We start from the raw sequence: 20,510 nt of genomic DNA on the forward strand, positions 1-20,510 counted from the left end.
CAGTGCAGTTTCTGGAGGTGAAGCTGCATTGACGACGACCTCTGCAAGAAATCGTCGTCTAACAATACCGACCACCCGGAATCTGTTGAACGTTACTTTATACAATCTACCTGTGCACGCGTTAGTCGATACCGGCGCGCATGTGTCCATAATGAGTGCTGCTCTTCGTCACCGCCTAAAGAAAATAATCACACCCGCCTTGAACCGACTGGGAAACTGCCATCATTATTGGCATGTGCTCTGCCCGTGTGACTATCGCCGATAAAAGCACCTATGTTCTTTTCACCATTATAAAAAATTGCCCTCATGATGTAATTCTAGGCATGGATTTTCTAACCGCTCACTCGGCCCTTATAGATTGTTCAGCCGGCTGTCTTGGCCTTGAAATGCCTCTACTTTCTGATCTGACCAACCCACCCCAAACCGTCTTTGCTGCATTGATTTCACACGCCTTCCGCCTAACTGTGTTACACATATCGACCTCTTCTCTACGCCACTTGTACCTGACGGCGATTACATGGTGGCACCTATTCATGCCGTGATGCTTACGCATGGTGTCGCTGTTCCACACACCATTTTCACAATTGTTGAAAACCGCACATGCCTTCCTATTGTCAATTTTGTCCTCACTGCCCAAATTCTTCGTCAAGGTATCTCCGTGGCCGAAATGACTGCCCTACAAGATCATACGGTTGAACCATTCAGAGTGGATGATTGCTGCACCTCAGACCATGAACCAACTCTATCACGTTCATCGGGTGTCGACGTTGACCACATGGTACCATCAGACCTCGCCCCTGATCAAGCGGAAGCCCTCTGTTATGTCCTGGAGTCCTATAGTGACATTTTTGACTTCGCCAGCACCGCCTTAAGCCGAACGAGTCTTGTTACTCATCGCATGAATACTGGTGACGCGAGTCCCATTCACCGACGTCCATACAGTGTTTCCGCGTCCGAGCGTACAGTCATACAACAGGAAGTCGAAAAGATGCTTGCAAAAGCCATAATCGAGCCCTCTTATAGCCCCTGGGCTTCTCCTGTCGTCCTGATCAGTAAGAAGGATGGAACATGGCGCTTTTGTGTAGATTATCGGCATCTTAACAAAATTACGAAGAAAGATGTTTATCCGTTGCCTAGAATCGACGTTGCCTTAGACTTCCTTTACGGTGCTACGTATTTTTCCACTATTGACCTTCGATCTGACTATTGGCAGATCGCTGCAGACGAGATGGACCGTGAGAAGACCGCAATCGTCACTCCTGACGGTCTTTATCACTTAAAGTTAGCCCTTCGGTTTCTGTAATGCGCTGGCCACATTCAAAAGAATGATGGACTCATTGCTCCAAGGGTTTAAATGGTCAACCTGCTTATGTTATTTAGACGACATTATCGTTTTCTCGCCCACATTCGACTCCCATCTCGATCGTGTATCGGCAATTCTTGAAGTTTTTCGTCGAGCCGGACTTCAATTGAACTCTTCAAAATGCCACTTCGCTCGTCGTCAAATAACCGTACTTGGCCACCTCGTCGATGCCGCAGGATTCCGCCCGGATCACGAGAAAATTCGCGCTGTCACGGACTTTTCTGTCCCAAGTCAACAAACAACGTTCGCAGTTTTGTGGGCTTGTGCTCCTACTTTCGACGGTTTGTTAAGGACTTCGCGATCATTGCACGCCTACTCACAAACCTCCTGAAGAAGGACGCCCCGTTTTTATGGGGCACTGATCAAGCCTCATCTTTTTACCAGCTCACGACGCTCCTTACAACACCGCCGATTTTAGCTCATTTCGATCCATCAGCTCCAACCGAGGTTCGCACTGACGCTAGTGGGCACGGCATAGGGGCAATGCTATTGCTACACTAACACGGACATGATCGTGTTATAGCATATGCAAGCCGACTGCTATCTACCGCAGAGCGCAACTATTCAATCACGGAGCGCAAGTGTCTCGCTCTTGTGTGGGCAGTCACCAAGTTTTGCCCATACTTGTACGGGCGTCCATTCCGGGTAGTCACCGACCACCACGTGCTCTGCTGGCTGGCCTCACTCAAGGATCCCACAGGGCGCCTCGCTAGTTGGTCCCTACGTTTACAAGAATACACGTTCACCGCAACGTACAAAACAGGGTGTTCGCATCAAGATGCGGATTGTTTGTTTATCACGCTACCCTGTCGAAGAAGCTGCCCATACTGACACCTTTCCAGACCTTCTGTCTGTGACACAGCTACTCAACCTTGGCCACGAACAACGCCGGGATGCCTCCCTTCGAACCATCATTGACAAGCCTGAGTCAATGCCTTGCGACGCATCTCTACAAATGTTCCTGGTCAAAGACGAGATCCTGTATCGCCGTAACCTCGATCCATATGGCCATGACTTGCTCCCCGTCATACCAGCACATCTTCGTGCGACTGTCCTCAACCTACTTCATGACGTTCCTTTGGCGAGCCACTTGGGCATCTCTCGTACATTTGACCATGTACGGCGTTGTTTCTTTTAGCCTGGTCCTGCCCGTTTTGTTCGACGCTACGTCACCGCTTGTGAGCCCCGCCAGCGCCGCAAAAAGCCATGCTCCCTATCAGCTGGATTCCTTCAGCCGATCGCCATTCCCACTGAACCTTTTTTTCGAGTTGGCCTCGACCTGCTTGGCCCATTCCCGATCTCCAGCTAAGGCAACAAATGGATTGCTGTCGCCACTGACTATGCGACATGGTACGCTATCACACGAGCACTTCTGACGAGTTGCGCAACCGATGTGGCGGACTTTCTGGTGTATGATATTTTAGTACACGGAGCTCCACGCCATTTTCTCACTGACCGGGGCTGGACCTTTATATCAGCTGTCGTTGATAAAATACTATGCTCTTGCTCTGCCAAGCACAAGTTTGCCACTTCGTAACATTCGCAAACGAATGGTCTTACGGAGCGCCTCAACCACACCATAACCGACATGCTTTCTAAATACGTAGCGGCCAACCACCAGGACTGGGACCTTCATTTGCCATTTGTGACGTTCGCATATAATTCGTCAGGTCACGACACTGCCGGCTATTCGCCATTCTATCTTCTATACGGCCGAGAACCCACCCTACCCTTTGACACCTTGCTGTCCTCAATCACTGAGCATGCTGGCGAAGCAATCGCGCGAGCCGACCATGCACGCCAACTCGCCCGCAGCCGTCTGCAGGCCTCATAGGAGCACCAAAGACAGCTCTACGATTCCCATCATCGAAACGTGCACTTTTCACCGGGTTCCCTTGTCCTCCTCTGGTCCCCCACTCGGTGTGTAGGTCTTTCTGAAAAACTGATGTCATGCTACACTGGACCATACCGCGTCGTTCGCCAGGTGATCGACGTTACATACGAGATCGTTCCAGCCGATCCAACGTCATCATCATCACCTTCGAGTGACATCGTGCACATAGCTCGACTCAAGCCTTATCACCCTCCTTCTACCGAATTCGAGTTGCTCAAGCACCGAGACGGTGCTTCTACCACCGGGGGGTTATGATACACAACAGCCGGCACAGCCTTGCTGCAAGAAAGAGAAAGACGACACTGGTTGCTGGTTGCTGATGAACTGTGGCCATCTTGTTTGCCGAGCACGGTCCATCGTATATAATTTATTAAATAAGTTACTCGTAACAATATTATTAAGTTGTCAGATTTTACATCACATGAATTTTCACTCGGTTATTTAGAAACGCAGCGGCAGAATTTCACTTTTATTTTCTTGAGGATATGGTAAACTCAGCCTAACGCGCGACAAGAAGTGTTTCCTTTTTTTCATTCATCTCTGATCAGACTTTTGCGCAGTGAGTGAGAATGTTATCCGTGACGTCACGCACAGCAGCTAATAACCATGCTGCCGCCAATGCTGCACCTCACTTAAAACTGCATTGCACATGCTACGCTGGAAATTGAACAGGTTCACATCCATACCATGTAAATATTTCTCAAAGTGCCAGTCACCATACCATGTACATTCAAAACGTTTGCTTTCGAAAAATACCAGATTTCTTTATGGCTGCCATCTAGGCGGGTGAAGCCCACTGCATGCTAGTCGCGCCTCTCAGTACTGTCAGTAAAGTTTCTCCATTCATCCATCAGACGAACAAATTTTCACACTATGAGAAGTGACCCTTCCGCGACCTCCTTCTTTAAAAAGCTGTGGCTTTAGAACACAGCAATGAAGAAATTTCTGCCGAAGGAATGCAGACACGCAGCTCTGCTATGCAGAAAGATGCCACCAGCGAAACTTTCTTGGCAACCAGAACCTGCTCCAAGAGAGGGTATGGTGGACGGGGTGCATGCAGTGACATCATACTGTTTACAAACAGGGAGAGGTCTATTGTCGAAACAGCCATACTTGAACGAAACGCCCTTCCCCTTATTATAGGTGAAGATTGGTTTTACGCAGCTCAACCCAAACTCCACTTCAGACCTCCCAAGTTACCTGTCAGCCATCTACCAACGTTGTCGTGCAGTACAAAGAACTATTGCCAAGGATGTCAAATGCAGTAATTTTGATGACGTCTGCATTGTCACGTTCTGACCCCTTGTGGTCAACAGCAGAGCCTCTCCAAGTCAAGTATAAGCCTGAGGAGAACAAACCCCTGTGGAGCCAGCTCAACAAAACTGCCCTAGTTCGTCTCCAAACATCATGTCCCACAAGCCCATTCCAGACAAGCTCTTCAGCCCATTGCCTTTAGAGGTGCCACGTTCATCGCCGCTCCAAAACACTCCAGAACGGCACGTGCCTTGCCACTGACTATTGACCGTCTGAGAACGACGACAAAACGGACACTGTAGCTCCTCACCACTCTAAGTGTGACATGAAAAGTGCAGAAGGAAACAAAGCATTGGCACAGGCAGTGCCGCTAACTGCCAGTGCCCCAGGCTGCAGAGGTGACCTGCCATGTGTCCGTCACCATCCCAAAGACATTGCAACCTTTAAATGTCTGCGAAGAGCAACTCAACAGCATCAGTATTGCACAGCCTAGCAAAGATGCTGCAGTGCTGTCGAACTGTTTCGTGATACCGACAGTGGCTCAGCCAACGCCTGCCCCTGTGCAACTGTCACTTGCAGTCCCTGTCACAGTGGTGTCCTCCATGGAACAATCGCTTGCATACGTGCCACAGCAAGTTCCTCTCTCAACTTGCTTCTTTGCATTTTGCCCACAAATGTCAAAGCCAAATGTCAAAGTTTACGAGATGTCTCCTGACGGGAAGGGTACCAGAGTCTTGGAAGAACGCTAACATCATCTTAATACATAAGAAAGGAGATGACAAGGACTTGAAGAATTACAGGCCGATTAGCTTGCTCTCTGTAGTATACAAGCTATTTACAAAGGTAATTGGTAACAGAGTAAAGAAAACATTAGAATTCAATCAACCAAAGGAACAAGCAGGATTTCGAACAGGCTACTCAACAATTGACCACATTCATACTATCAATCAGGTAATAGAGAAATGCTCAGAGTATAACCAACCACTATACATAGCCTTCATAGATTACGAGAAGGCGTTTGATTCAGTAGAAATATCAGCCGTCATGCAGACACTACAGAATCTGGGCGTAGATGAAGTATATATGAACATTCTGGAAGAAATCTACAGGGGATCAACTGCTACCATAGTGCTTCATAAAATAAGCAACAGAATACCAATCAAGAAGGGTGTAAGGCAGGGGGACACAATCTCCCCAATGCTATTTACTGCGTGCTTACAGGAGGTTTTCAGAAGCCTAGAATGGGAACAGTTAGGGATAAGAGTTAATGGAGAGTACCTTAGTAACCTGCGCTTCGCCGATGACATTGCATTGCTGAGTAACTCAGGGGACGAATTGCAACTCATGATTACGGAGTTAAACAAGGAGAGCAGAAAGGTGGGTCTTAAAATGAATCTGCAGAAAATGAAAGTAATGTACAACAACCTCGGAAAAGAGCAGCGCTTCGGGATAAGTAATAGTGCACTTCAAGTTGTAAAAGACTATGTCTACTTAGGGCAGGTAATAACCGCGGAGCCGAACCACGAGATTGAAGTAACTAGAAGAATAAGAATGGTGTGAAGCACATTTGGCAAGCACTCTCAAATTATGACAGGTAGATTGCCATTATCCCTCAAGAGGAACGTTTATAACAGCTGTATCTTGCCGGTACTTAGCTACGGAGGAGAAACCTGGAGGCTTACAAAGAGGGTTCAGCTTAAATTGAGGACGACAGAGCGAGCAATGGAAAGAAAAATGGTAGGTGTAACCTTAAGAGACAAGAAGAGAGCAGAGTGGATTAGGGAACAAACGGGGGTTAAGGATATCAAAGCTGAAATCAAGAAGAAGAAATGGACATGGGCCGGGCATGTAGCGCGTAGACAGGATAACCGCTGATCATTAAGGGTAACTAACTGGATTCCAAGAGAAGGCAAGCGGGTTAGGTGGAGACGGAAGGTTAGGTGGGCAGACAAGATTAAGAAGTTTGCGGGTATAAATTGGCAGCAGCAAGCACAGGACCGGGTTAACTGGCGGAACATGGGAGAGGCCTTTGTCTTGCAGTGGACGTAGTCAGGCTGATGATGATGATGATGATGAAGATGTCAAAGCCAACCCCTGCCAACTTGCTCCTAAAGTACATAAAGACTGAAAGAAAAAAAAAAGTGGTCAACACCGTCACCAATTCCTTGAAGTCTACTTCCAAGTCTCACTTTTCGAACGGTGGTGAGACAACCTTGAAGTTCGAAAACAGTGGCACGACATTTGGGTCTTCCAACTGCAAGAAATGGCGCAAGAAGCACAAGCACAAAAAAAGACTGGCAGATGCACAGTCCCAAGTATAGTTCCAAGAAAGCAAGCACACACACCGAACCCCCGGACAAGAAATTGACGATTTCAAGCAATATGACAGCCAAGTCATCAGGACAGAGCAGCAAGGAAGACCAGTTCCCACACGAGATGAAACCTCCACCATGTCCTGTCATATGACACCTACTCCGAACTCAAATGAGTCTTTTAGACGTACACACCTTACTTTATGCGCACATGTAGCCTCAGCTCAATCTCTAAGTCAACGACCCCAGCGTCATCGTACGCAACCTCGACATCTGCAGGACTTTGACCTATTGACACAGGAGTAGTTTTTTTTTTTTCTTTTCCAAGTGGGCTTGGACTTCTGATGAGAGGTGGGATGCCAGATTAGTTTTTTTTTTTCCAAGTGGACTTCGACTTCTAGGGGGGGTCGGATGTGAGCTCCAAAGATAGCGAGTTCAAGAAGGTCAAGCAACCCTGGGTGTCACCCAGCAGTTCTCGGGGAAGAGCGGAAAGCATCGAACCTGCTGCTTGTATTGAGCCTTCCTTCTAACGATTAAAAGCTTTCGGCCCGTCTCGTTCGCTCACAGTGTACTGCACAGAAAAAATACAAAAGCATAATCGTTTAAAGCCCCGATCTCATGTTGATGCACCCGCTGAAGTGTAACCATGTCATGAACGTCTTGAATGCCCGCCCAGTCGAATCAATAAGTGCGATGTAGCCTGTCGATAATATTGTTACGCACAATCCAAATGGTGTAAGAATAACTGTTTATTAAGGCTAACTTGTGCCCCAAAACTAAAAGAAAATGTAGCAGCGTTTCTGACAGGTGATCAGCAAAAGGAATCAATCTCCGAGAAGCCCTCGAGCGGTGCACTTCTTTTTCGTCAAAAACCCGTGCTGAGGAGGCGCGCGCCGTCACGGCCTTTTCTTGTCTTATCATCGGGCCGCTGGTCTCTTGGGGGGGGGGGAGGCACGAACTAGCGCGCGTAGTTTGAATACTGCGTCTGTCTTGCGTGATTATCCCTCCTCCCAAAACGCATCGTCCCGATGCGTAAAAACAGTGTTGCTGAGACGGTCTGAATGCGTGGTTTCCATTGGAGAAATAGGCATTCCTCATGATTGGGTGTGTATAGTTCGATGTTCATTGCCTGTCATAGTATGGCTTCATTCTGACTACATGCACGATTTCTGTGCTCCTTCGGCATCTTGATGAGCTCACTTGTCCTTCCGGTGGCACCTCGTAATTCAAGGAGCTGACGTGCTGAACGACTCGGTAAGGGCCGAAATAGCGGTGTAGAAGCTTTTCGGAGAGGCCAGGCGTCCGCACGGGAGTCCAAATCCAAACTCGGTCGCCTGGTGCGTAGTCGACTCCTCTCCGCCGAAGGTTGTAACGGTTTGCATCCAAGCGTTGTTTTATGTCATGTCGCGCCAACTGCCGTGCTTCTTCGGCTCGCTGAATGAATTCGCTGATGTCGGGCTTGTGCTCTGTATTGTCGCTTATAGGCAGCATTGCATCTAATGGTGTGGTAACTATTCGACTATAGACTAGCTGGAATGGCGTCACTTTAGTAGTCTCCTGCACAGCAGTATTATAAGCGAAAGTGGCGTACGGCAGTATCTTGTCCCACGTACGGTGCTCCAAGTCAACGTAAATGGACAACATATCGGTTAGAGTTCTGTTGAGTCGCTCGGTTAGCCCATTCGTTTGGGGGTGATAAGCCGTTGTTTTCCTATGACATGTGTGGGTAAGTTTCATAATGGACTGCATCAGATCGGCTGTGAATGCAGTTCCTCGATCAATGATAACCACCTTTGGGGCACCATGCTGTAGTACAATGTTAGTGACGAAAAATTCAGTGACTTCTATAGCCATGCCCCTGGTGAGAGAGGCTGTCTCGGCATACCGGGTTAACTGGCCAGTCGCCACTACTATTCATCGGTTGCCCGCTGATGACGTAGGAAATGAACCAAGTAGATCCATTCCTACTTGTTCAAATGGAGATTTAGGGGGTTCTATTGGTTGGAGAAATCCTGCACGTTTCAATGGAGGCGTTTTGCGTCTGTGGCAATGTCTACATGTCCTCACATAATGCTGTACAGCATCCAGTAACTTTGGCCTGTAGTACTTGGTGCGGATGCGAGCCAATGTTCTACTCACTCCGAGGTGTCCTGCTGCTGGGTCATCGTGGCAACCTTCGAGGATTTCAAGTCACAAGGCCAAAGGAACGACGAGTAGGAATGTCTCCCTGCTGTGCTCGACGTTTCTCTTGTATAAAACATTGTTTCTCATCATGTACGAGGACAATCCCCGGACGAAAACTTGAGTAACACGTACGGGTTGCCCTTCCATGCTTGATCAGTTGAAGCAACTCCGCGTCAGATCGTTGATATTCAGTTAAGTCTGCGGTGCTGACGGCTCCAAGAAACGGATAGTCGTCTCCATCTTCCACAGGTGCAGATTCCACTGGCCCGCGTGGCAGGCAATCAGCATAGCTGTGCTTGTGACCCGACTTGTATACGACTGTTATGTCGTGTTCTTGCAACCTGAGGCTCCATCTAGCGAGTCGCCCAGAAGGGTCCTTTAGGCCTGCGAGCCAGCACAGCCAGTGATGGTCGCTCACTGCTCGAAATGGTCTACCATATAAGTACGGTCGGAATTTCTGTATGGCCCATATTACCGCCACACATTCTTTTTCCATTGCTGAATAATTTATTTCAGCTCTTGAAAGAGTACGACTAGCATATGCGACCACTTGTTCCTCTCCGTTTTGCAGCTGCACGAGGACGGCGCCTAGTCCCAAATTGCTTGCGTCCGTGTGAATCTCTGTTTCGGCTTCTTCATGGAAATGTGCAAGGACGGGGTGGTTTAGAAGTCGCTGTCGTAGCTAATTGAAGGCGTCTTCATCCTCGCTTGTCCAGGTGAAAGGGGTGTCTTCTTTCGTCAGTCGGGTTAGTGGTTCGGCAATCTTCGAAAATTCTTTGATGAATCTTCTGTAATAGGCACGAAGTCCTAAGAATCGTCTCACAGCCCTTTTATCCGTCGGTCTAGGAAACTTTTCTACAGCTGCTGTCTTTTCGGGGTCATGTCGAATGCCTTCAAAGCTAACCACATGACCGAGGAAAAGCAGTTCATGAAAACCAAAATGGCACTTTTGGGGTTTTATCGTCAGCCCTGCTGAACTAATCGCTTCGAGCACAGTCCGTAGTCGTTTCACATGCTGATCGAAGGTGACCGAAAAGATCACGACGTCATCGAGATAAACAAGGCAGGACTGCCATTTTAAGCCTGACAGCACAGTGTCCATCATCCGTTGAAATGTGGCGGGTGCGAAACACAGGCCAAATGGGAGTACCTTGAACTCGTATAACCCATCTGGGGTGACGAAAGCAGTTTTCTCGCGATCTGGTTCATCCACCTCTATCTGCCAGTATCTGCTCTTGAGGTCTAGAGAGGAAAAGAATTTCGCATCTCGTAGTCTGTCAAGGGTGTCATCGATCCTTGGAAGGGGATAGACATCCCGCTTTGTGACGACGTTCAATTTTCGATAGTCAACGCAGAAGCACAAAGTCTGGTCCTTTTTCTTTACCAGCACTACAGGTGAGGCCCATGGGCTGACAGATGGTTGAATCACGTCGTCTCTAAGCATTTCTTCAACTTGGCCTCTGATGACTTCTCTCTTTTTTTTTTTACTCTAGGTACGGGTGCTGGCAAATAGGTCTAACAGATTGATCGATTATGATGCGGTGTTTGGTGATGGATGTTCTTTGCACTTTCGATGACGTGGAAAAACACGAGGCGTACTCCCGTATAAGGCTCTCGATTTTTTGTTTCTGGTTCGGTGATACGGCTGCTTCGATGTGGATAGATGCGAGTATGGAATCTATACCGTCAGGGTGTATTGGTGCAGTCTCGGAAGAATTCAAATGCATAATCGGAACGTAGTCGTGCAAGTGACCAACAACAGTTCCCTTCACAAGATGTTGCACCTCATTTCGGAAATTTGTCACGAAGACACTCATACACCCATGACGCAGTCATACAATATTTCTTGCTGCACAGATCCTTTTCACTAGTAATAGCCCAGTATTGCTTCCTGCCATTCTTTCATAGTCGTTGTACACATTGCTTTTTACGGTGACAATGATGATGGATCTTGGAGGTACTGTTACATCATCACCTGCAATCTGGAGCACATCGAATCGTTTTTCACTCTCGAATGTCGCGATGGCGTGTTTCGTCGAGAACGAGATGCACGTTTCCTGCAAGTTTATTACTGCGCTATTGGCCTGCAAAAAGTCCATTCCGATAATTGCATCTCTTGAACACTCCGACAGGACAATGAAGCTGGCGACGTAGGTGAATAGGATGGAAAGGTGGGCTTGTTGGTAATTCATGATGGTTCAGCGAACTGGGAGCGCTGTGTGCTGTGTGCCTCCTCTTTGCTTTGTGTCTGTGTTTACCCCCGCGCTCCCAGTTCGCTGGACGTAGGTGAAGCCGCGTATTCCGACTCTAGAGGTACACATGCCTGCCGGATCCATGAGGTGTCCCCCGGCGGTTCGCACTTGCGGTCCTATCCAAGGGGTGAGCACTTTTTTCAGCATTCTGGCAAGTCCCCTGCTCATGACGGGATAGTCTGCACCTGTGTCTACCAAAGCATTCGTTTCGTAGCCATCTATAGGTACCGACAAATCAGAAGCGACGTTACCGTTTCCGCACGTAGTCTCGTGTCCATCATCACATTTTGAAATCGGCACTGGAGGTTGTTTTCTTGCGTCAGCAGTGGCCTTACCTCCCCAGGTTGCCGATTCTAGTTTTCCCGAAGCGGGCTTTGTGGAAGTCGCCTCGGAGAGTTCGAAGATGGGCGCGGACTTGGTGACCGATACCTCAGTGACGCTGTCGATCGAGACTGATGCTGCTGTGAGGAGTGAGTACCTTGACGCGTTGACAAGTACTCCTCGATTTCAAAAGGTCATTCCCCATTCCTTGGACAAGCAGCCTTTACAGGAAAACCCCGAAGTCCAGCTCGGCATACTCCCACATCCGGTAAAGATGACCAGCTTCACCGCAGTGACAACAAAGCGGAATTCGATCAGGAGTGCGCCATATATCAGATTTTCGGATTCTCGTCTCGGCTGGGGACGGCCTGAATCGAGGTTTCGGCAGATGCGTGCTTGCTATGGTGAAATAAGGTCCAGGGTCGACGAAAGGAGGTACAGGGGCGCCTCTTAGCATCTCGAACCGGCTGTGCTTGTGGCTGCTGCTCACGGACTGCCCATCTCACTTCATCCCGAACAACTTCCGCTAATGACGAGACCGTTGAGGGGTTGCCGTTTAGCTTCTGGAGCTCTTCTCGAACCACCGATCGAATGAGCTCTCGTAATACGTCGATGCCATTCCCGAAGACTGCTGACACCGCGTCTACAGATGCGACGTTAACATCTCGATTGTAGTGCCTCGCTCGCTGTTGCAGAGTCTTTTCAACCGCTGCCGTTGCGGTGCGAAATTCGGCGACGTTCCACGGGGGGCATTGGAGCAAACCAGAAAAAATCTCCTGCTTCACCCCACGCATCAGGTGCCGAAGTTTCTTGTCCTCGCTCATATTTTGATCAGACCGGCGAAATAACTGGCACATGTCTTCCACATACATTGCGACGCTTTCATTGTTGCGCTGGTTTCTTGCTTGCAAGACAGCTTCAGCTCTTTCCTTGCGGTCTGTGCTCAGGTATGTGGCCAGTAGCTCCCGTCGGAAGTCATCCCACGACCGAATGGCACCTTCATGGTCTTCGAACCACGTTCGTGCGCTGTCCTGCGATGTGAAATAAACGCGGCGGAGCTTCCGTTCTTTGGTCCATTGGTTGGTGACGCACTCAAAACCCTCCAGCCAATCCTTGGCGTCTTCATGAGGATCGCCATGAAAACGGTCGGGCGTTCATGGCTCATCGACAACGACATGCGTGGCAGCGACTGAAGATGAAACTACGTGTGCGGCGGCGGTTGGAGACGACATTTCGGTACTCTCACTGAAGACAGCTGGAGACACTCTAGGCTCTGGTGGCAGGGGAAATTCCGGCGGCTCACCACGTAGACGACGGCTGGAGCGCTGATGAACTGGCGTGAGAGCTCAGTTGGTTCGACTGGTCATGGTTCCGAGCTGCTTCCTCGAAATCCAACTGGGTTTGGGATCATTACTCGGCTCCTCCACCAGAATTGTTACGCACAACCCAAATGGTGTAAGAATAACTGTTTATTGGAGCTAACTTGTGCCCAAAAAGTAAAGGAAAATGTAACAGCGTTTCTAACAAGCGATCAGCAAAAGGAATCAATCTCCGAGAAGCCCTCGAGCGGTGCACCACTTCATTTTCGTCAAAATCCCGTGCTGAAGAGGCGCACGTCGTCACGGCCTTTTCTTGTCTCATCATCGGGCCGCTGGTCTCTTGGGTCTCTTGGGGGGGCGCACGAACTAGCGCAAGTAGTTTGAATACTACGTCTGTCTTGCATCAATATGTAGTTTGCAGAACAGGTTTCTTGCTAAAGCAATGCGCAGCATTCGCTGCGATTTACTTGCGTAGACACTAGTGTCAAACTTTCTTTCGCAGATGGTTGTTAAAAAAAACCGCATGGCTTTTTATGCATTCACCTAAGATGACTCGATAGCAAAATTTTTATTTTTTGTTCTCAGTTGACTGTGTTGATTCCCCCGCCCCCAAAACCTCTCAGCATCTACCGTGGTTTTCGCAGTGCCTGGGAATCGCAAGCATTGCAAGCGTTGTGCACCTCACGTGCTTCCTAGATTGGTATGAACCGAGCAATGATGCCATGGTGGTATGATGACATCACAATGTGAAGTCACGTCATGACGATGTGACATTGCAGATTTCAGTGTCATGTGACATCACGATTGCGCCTTGGGTTGACGTATCATATGATGATCTTTTTGGATCATTCGTGCTTCACTTTTCACGTTTGATGTCGCAGCTAAGGCTTTCGCTTTAACAAAGCTTATCGCAAGGTGAAAGTACAGCAAGCCAGTCCTACTGGCATCCAGAATTCATTGCAATCATTTTACCTCGGTACCCTTGCCTGTATATTGGTTAATGTGCAACTATTTTTCTGAAGGCCATAGAAATGAATCCCGTGCTTACCATGGCCTGTGAGCAGATAATCTTGTTGTTGAGAAACCTCGCCTGCACCCGTTCCCGCCTGCCTTTGATGTCCAGCATGTAGTGGAATTTGTCCTGTGAAAGGGGACAACCAGCAAAAAGGCGTTATAACCTTCCCAGCACAGGCGTCACAGTCACATAGAGGGACCACGTAGCAGAGAGAGGTGTCACGCGGGGCTACAGAGAGAAACATGCGCTCACCGTAAAGCTGGGTAGGTTTCGTGCCTCGACAGCCATCTCGGTGCGCACCCCCGTTGGCCAGCAGCAAGAACGAGTCGGCGCCGAAACTCAGGCAGTGCTGGCGTCCATACACCAGTGAGTTCTGCGGACTCTGTTGGGTAGGGACAGGCAGACAGAGAGATGGCTGAATCTTTCCCTGGAATTACGCGTATCGCACAAGAAGCAATGGTACATGACGAGACTCGACATTCTTGTACCATGTATGTGACAATGAGTAGCTTTAGTGAAAGTTCGGGTATAAGAACTGGCTACCTCCCTGTCCTTGCACTTGTGTCTTCCTTCCTCCTCATTTAGTCAAGGTAACGAGGCCAGAGGCGGGTCACAAGTTTAAAACAGAAGGTGTTTTGGGTTATACACAGCCGTCCCCTCTCAAAGGCACTATGAGTTTATCTGGAGTAGTGAATCATTAGGGGGGGGGGGGGGCAGAAAACCAGAAATGGCGCGAACCACAGCACAGAGATGGACTCTACCCATCTATGTCCAGTTTGCACTGTATCTTGCTTTCTATGGAGATGTGCCAACTGGTACAAATGATTATATCACAATAAAGAGAGTAGAGAGAGGCCTGAGTAAGAGGGCATAGGAGAGAGTTGGATGCTGTTGAAGGTAGGGGGGGGTAAATTCCTAACGTGCTGACCACCCCACTGCACTCGAGCCCCCACATCCTAGCAGTGCCAGGGTTTGTGGCAATGCATATGGAGGAGCTTGCCGACCAGATGCGCAAAATGAAAAACAGGCATGTGGCTTTGGCACTTTTCTGAGATAGCACTCAGGCACCTTAATCTGTACGCGCGATCAGACCGCCTGAGCCTCACAAACACGTTACCCTTTCGTCCCTTGTTGTGAATGTGATTGAGTGCATGTCGAAAGGCCAGGGGCAAATGACTGCGATGCCACGAAAGACATAATTCAATAACGCCAATGAGACGAGCTGAGTCATCAGTCTTTGTCAGTTGATCAGCGCCCACTATCAAGCCTAACTGAAGGATGCAGCAGCGACAGCTCTACTGAATGCTGTACGTGGTAGTTACAGCAAAAACGTATTGCATACGATTCAGGACCATACGTATACTCAGCGGCGCCACTTTTTTTGTCGATGCAGGGGTGCTATAAATATTGCGCAAGCAATGAATCCATCCTCTTGTTGCTTCACATCGCAACCAAACGTGTCTGCGTGGTTGCTATGGTTAAATTAGGACCATACACATTTCAGACAGCGGCCGTCATTTTTTTTCACCTAACCACTGGCAATCAATCTAGAGCAGCATTCATCACCCGGAGCAACCAAGTGACTACCTCTGGTGCGGCGGATGCGCAGCCTGTCTCTTCGGTGCATGTGCCCTGCCTGCCGAACTTTTCAAGCAAAAGCCACAAGCGAGAGAGTGACCACGCAGTTATTTTAGATGGCCCCACACCGTGACGACAACAACAGGGTTAATGAAGAAGAGCGTTGTGTGTGTGCACTCACGTTTCCTCTGCTGAAGACGTTTTTGGAGCACGAGCTGGCTTTGTACATGCAGGTATTCTCGCTGAAGCACCAGTTGCAGGTGAAAGCGCTCGTCACGCACGCTGAGCATCTGCAGAGCAAAAAGAGACACACACATGCAGTCTGATTGAGAAAGCAGGCATGTGCACTGAGGCGATCCATCAGCATTTATGACGAGCGCATGACTACTGGAGGGAAGAGTTGTGCAACTGCGGGTATGAAGAGAGCGAGATTAGACTCAAGTTTTATATCTGCGGGTATTCAAGACAAGAAGTGAATAGCCTGCGAAGATGTAATATGATGCCATCAAGTCATGTGACCTTCCAATATGTGACAATGTTTATGATCTGTGGCATCATATGACGACGTCTTTATGTAATGATGATTTTTTGCATCACTCGTGTAGACGTTTGACGCCGCCAGTGATGATTTTTCGCTTTTGATGAGGAATTTAAGGCCATCACCTTAGTACACTGTACGACTGTCGTTCCGTGACATTGCAGATGCTGCTGGTGTTCGGGGGCTCAAGAATACCCTTCATGTTTGCAAGCATGGCAATAGGTATCACTATAGACGGGACTGCGCTGCGTTTGAACAGTCAAAAAATGAGTATCAGTAGCAATGCTGCCTCGCGATCACTGCCATGTGCAACTTAACATTATGCTTCTAAGCTGAATGGGATCCCATGGGAACCACATGTGGTATTGGCGAAACAAGCGACAATTATCATGTACTGTGTCGTAATGAATGCACACTTTTAATGCTAGACAAGGTGTCGCATGCGGTAAAAATGTCCGGGTTGACAGCCATTCGATCTCTACTTTGTTCGCTACCGAGTTAAGCGAGTTAAGAGGCCAGAGGGAAGATGAAAGAAACAGAGTTGAGCAGCCGGATATTAAGGCTACGACAATCCGTCCACGAATACACGACGACCTCAAGCAACTGACAAGACGCATTTTTCACACCTGTCTCAAGTTGAGAGTCGGCATTAGACTTTAGACTTCAACAGTGCCTGTTCAAAACATAGGCCACGATTGCAGGCATCGCACCACTTATGGAGCTATTTAGTTTGTTTCACCACAGCTTCATTGTTTCCGCTCTCAAATGGTGAAAAATCACCTGACATGGTTCTTCCTTTTTTGGCACTTGCTTTCTCTCGGTGGCAACACATGTAATCCTAAAGAAATTTGCAATGGGAATGGATGATCACCTATATCACTGGAAGTGGTCTATTGGCATTCTGTGCTATTTAGCACATTAAAGCTAGGCGTGCGTATGATGTGGTACACCACTAGCGAGCAGCAAGCATCAGGGAACATTAGGGCCCAAGCTTTTAGTATTAGCTCCTAGAAAAGCTTCTATCAAAAATAGACTTTCAGTGAGTCATAAAAGCAGCTCCCAGTCAAGTGAACGTTATGGTGACAAAACGATATTCCGTGGATTACTGGCATGAGCTATTTCATATTCACCTAGCAGACAACGCACGAGCACCTCGATCAAGTAGTCGAGAACGACATATGCCTTCGAAATGAGCCAGATGTCAAGAACAACGAGCACTTCAACATTCTCGTTTCCAAGTTACCATTATACTTTAAACAATGTGAATACAACCACGCCATTCATTTGCACTATAGAGACAACGCGGCGGTATGTATACTTCTGTTAGAAAATATTCGGGTTGTGAATGACGGCTAAACATTCAAGTGCAGTACGAAGATTTAATAAGAGACCAATTATATTTCTCGATTACTGCACGCACCTTTTCCTGAATACCAACGGCAGCTGCAATTTTGCAGAACTACAACCATACAGTGTACTAAGTCAAAAACCTGAAATGCCTCGTCAAAAGTGAAAATTAATCACTGGCGGCATATGGCGTCTTCTCACGTCGGCGACGGCAACATGAGTTATGAAAGAAATCATCATTACGCTAAGAAGTTATCATATGACGTCACAGATCATAAAATTTTGCAATGTATCGAAAAGTCACATAACGTGACATCATATTACATTTTTGCGTGGTTAAAATTGGCCGATTATGAGGGCAGTGCATAACCAGATAGGAGGCAGAAAGCTATAGCTTTGTCTCCAATCCTTGAAGCAGTAAGAAAACCACACTTGGTGCAGAAACATACTGGAGGGAAGTGAGAAACATTTAATGCACTGAATGGGAAGAAAACGAAGATGGTTCTTGCCGTTCAGTCGTCACAGGTGTATCCACAAGAAAACCTGTGAGTTGTTTTTTCTTTATCATTAATGAGAAACAAAAGAAGGACAACCTAATTTCTTTCCATCAGATATGCAGAGTGGTACATAGCACCATTATAGGCATGGAAATGATGAGGTTATGAAAGCTTGAAAGAAAAAATGAATCGCGAATGCTGTAAAACTCCAACGTAAATATGGAACCGGTAGCACGGCGACTGACAGACGGCTTGAGGAATACGTCCAGTGAGCATAGAAAGAAACGTGGACATGCTGTATCTACCCCCTTTTCTGTTTCCCATTATTCCTAAGCGGTTATAGCCTAATGATTGATAAAGATACAGAGTTATACATGTGAGAAAGACCATATATCATCTTTTTGCGGGTGGTTTTAGGACGTTAAATCCCACATATATATCATCTTTTTGTCACAACCATGGTCAGAGCCCAGTGAAATTAGCGCGCCGCTATGTTCCTGTTACTTTTCATCCCCCCTGTGCCTGCGAAAGCTGGCGAGAAGCACGAATGCAGATTAACTCACATGAAAACACAAACACACGAGCTTGCTATTACGCAAGGCCGCTCAGCGCCAGCTTCTCATAGTCCACTCGTGCAGCACTGCCATGCTGCAGAGGCAAGCGGAGGCGAAGCACGTGCTCGTCTGTTCGTCTAGGCACTGAAAAAAATGCAGGACGCGCTGGCTCACTGAACACAACTTTCCTTCAGGCACGTGTGGAAACCGGCAAAGTGAAGATTATCCGCCCCCTCCACGGTGGCTTCACCTATCTTCTATACGATGCTTCTTGTTGATCTCCTTGTGGCACCCCATAACTGACAGGACGGGAAGGTCACCATGCATAAAAGAAAAAAAACTGCAGGCTTCCGAGATGAGGATTGGGAAAGAATTTTTTTGGACGACACGCTAATATTCATAGCGAGCTGTCGGGTGGGCTAAGACGAGACAAGGCACGGATGCGTGTGTGCGTGTGTGTAGATAAAAGTGTACAGAACCTGGTAAAGCGTATTTTCTTTAATTATGTCAATGAGTAGGCACCTGTGAATGTCTGCTCAAGCATATACTTTAAGGGTGTAGACGCTAAGGCCGGGAGATTATACTGTTGTTCATTAGTACACCAGCAGGCATCGTTAGTATAATCTACTCATACGTTCTAAAGAGAAGTATCGTTGCTCCTTTCTTTTTTTCTGCATACATCTCCTTCCAACCAGTTTACTTTTTCAAAAACAGTAAAACTATCACAAAAAGAAAAACAGAAAAACAATCACAGCATATCCACGGAGTGAATTATGAGCGGGGCGAAACGTCCGGACAGACAGTAGCACGGATGGACGGATGTAAGCCACGACAAATGGAAGCATGGATGGATAGAAGCACAGACGAACGGACGGAAGCACAGGTAGATAGACAGATGGACGGACGCTTCTGCTCACTCACTCAGCGATAACCACTAACACCATCTAGTTATATTATTCCCAATGACATATGCACACAATGCCATTTATGGAGCAACTCATAAACTAGAGGTCACCATCAACGTAACTACCCCCATTGCAGGGCAAAGGCCTCTCCCATGATCCACCAATTAATATTGTCTTGTGCCTTTTGTTGCCATGTTATACTTGTGAACTTTTTAATCTTATCTGCCAACCTAACTGCCTTCTCTGGGGATTCAGTCAGTTACCCTTAATGACCAGCGGTTATCCTGCCTGGCCCATGTCCATTTCTTCTAGATTTAAACTATGATATCCTTAACCCCTGTTTATTCGATTGATATGTGGTGTTTAACGTTTCAAAACCATTATATGACTATGAGAGACGCCAACCCCTGTTTGTTTGGTGACTCACACTGCTCTTTTCTTGTGTCTTAAGGTTACACTTATCACTTTCCATCGCTTGCTGTGTCGTCCTCAATTTAAGCTGAATCCTCATTGTAAGCCTCCATGTTTCTGCTCCGTAGGTAAGTACCGACAAGATGCAGCTGTTACATACCTTACTTTTGAGGGTTAGTGGCAGATTACCACTCAAGATTTGAGAATGCTTGCCGAATGGCATCCACCCCATCCTTATTCTTTATTTTTTATTATTTATTATTTTATTCTTTATTATTTTATTCTTTATTTTTTATTATTTTACTCTCATGATTCGGCTCTGCGGTTACTACCTGTTGTTGCGACTCCGAGTCCTGCGGGTCTCAGTTTTGCTAGCGGACCCCCGTTGTTGAACAAGTCTGATGAGGTGCTCGTAAGAACGACAACAATTTATTTACATGGTTATTGACTAAAAATTTGAAAGGAGATGATCAAGTGATCAAGTAACTATGAGCTCGCTGCAGAACTGAACAGGAACTAGAACTCAAGAACTCTAGCACTTAAAATATACTAAGTGTCTTCCGCTTATATAGCGTTGCGTTGCCAACCCTGTGCACATTGTCCGTGGCTTCAGCTAATTTGGCGCTCGATGGTGTAGGTGCTCCATTCAGGAAGGCGGGGAAAGACACCACACAATGCACGTGGAAGGGGCACAGTCTGAACGATGCCCAAATATGGTCACAAACGCACTGCACCAACGTTTTGTTCACGTCACCAAGATTGTGCG

At 47.6% G+C, this 20,510-nt stretch overlaps 1 protein-coding gene and 1 long non-coding RNA gene across 7 annotated transcripts in view; one reads left to right on the plus strand and one right to left on the minus strand.

Moving 5' to 3' along the window:
- Positions 1-20,510, minus strand: part of LOC119170364 (plexin-B2) — a 162,942-nt gene that overhangs the window by 65,665 nt on the left and 76,767 nt on the right. For 4 of the 6 annotated variants that reach the window (XM_075876546.1, XM_075876570.1, XM_075876564.1 and 1 more), the window contains 3 exons: positions 15,674-15,782; positions 14,167-14,296; positions 13,948-14,040 (listed from right to left, as the gene is read on the minus strand). In XM_075876546.1, coding sequence (XP_075732661.1) covers positions 13,948-14,040; positions 14,167-14,296; positions 15,674-15,782 — 332 coding nt within the window. Of the gene's footprint in view, positions 1-13,947; positions 14,041-14,166; positions 14,297-15,673; positions 15,783-18,437; positions 18,573-20,510 lie in introns of all 6 variants that reach the window. The other 2 variants (XM_075876574.1, XM_075876558.1) reach the window with 2 other exon arrangements.
- Positions 1-20,510, plus strand: part of LOC142775238 (uncharacterized) — an 84,897-nt gene that overhangs the window by 47,767 nt on the left and 16,620 nt on the right. The gene's annotated exons all lie outside the window — the stretch shown is intronic.

This window comes from Rhipicephalus microplus, chromosome 2 (assembly GCF_043290135.1).
Source record: "Rhipicephalus microplus isolate Deutch F79 chromosome 2, USDA_Rmic, whole genome shotgun sequence".
Lineage (NCBI taxonomy): Eukaryota > Metazoa > Arthropoda > Arachnida > Ixodida > Ixodidae > Rhipicephalus > Rhipicephalus microplus.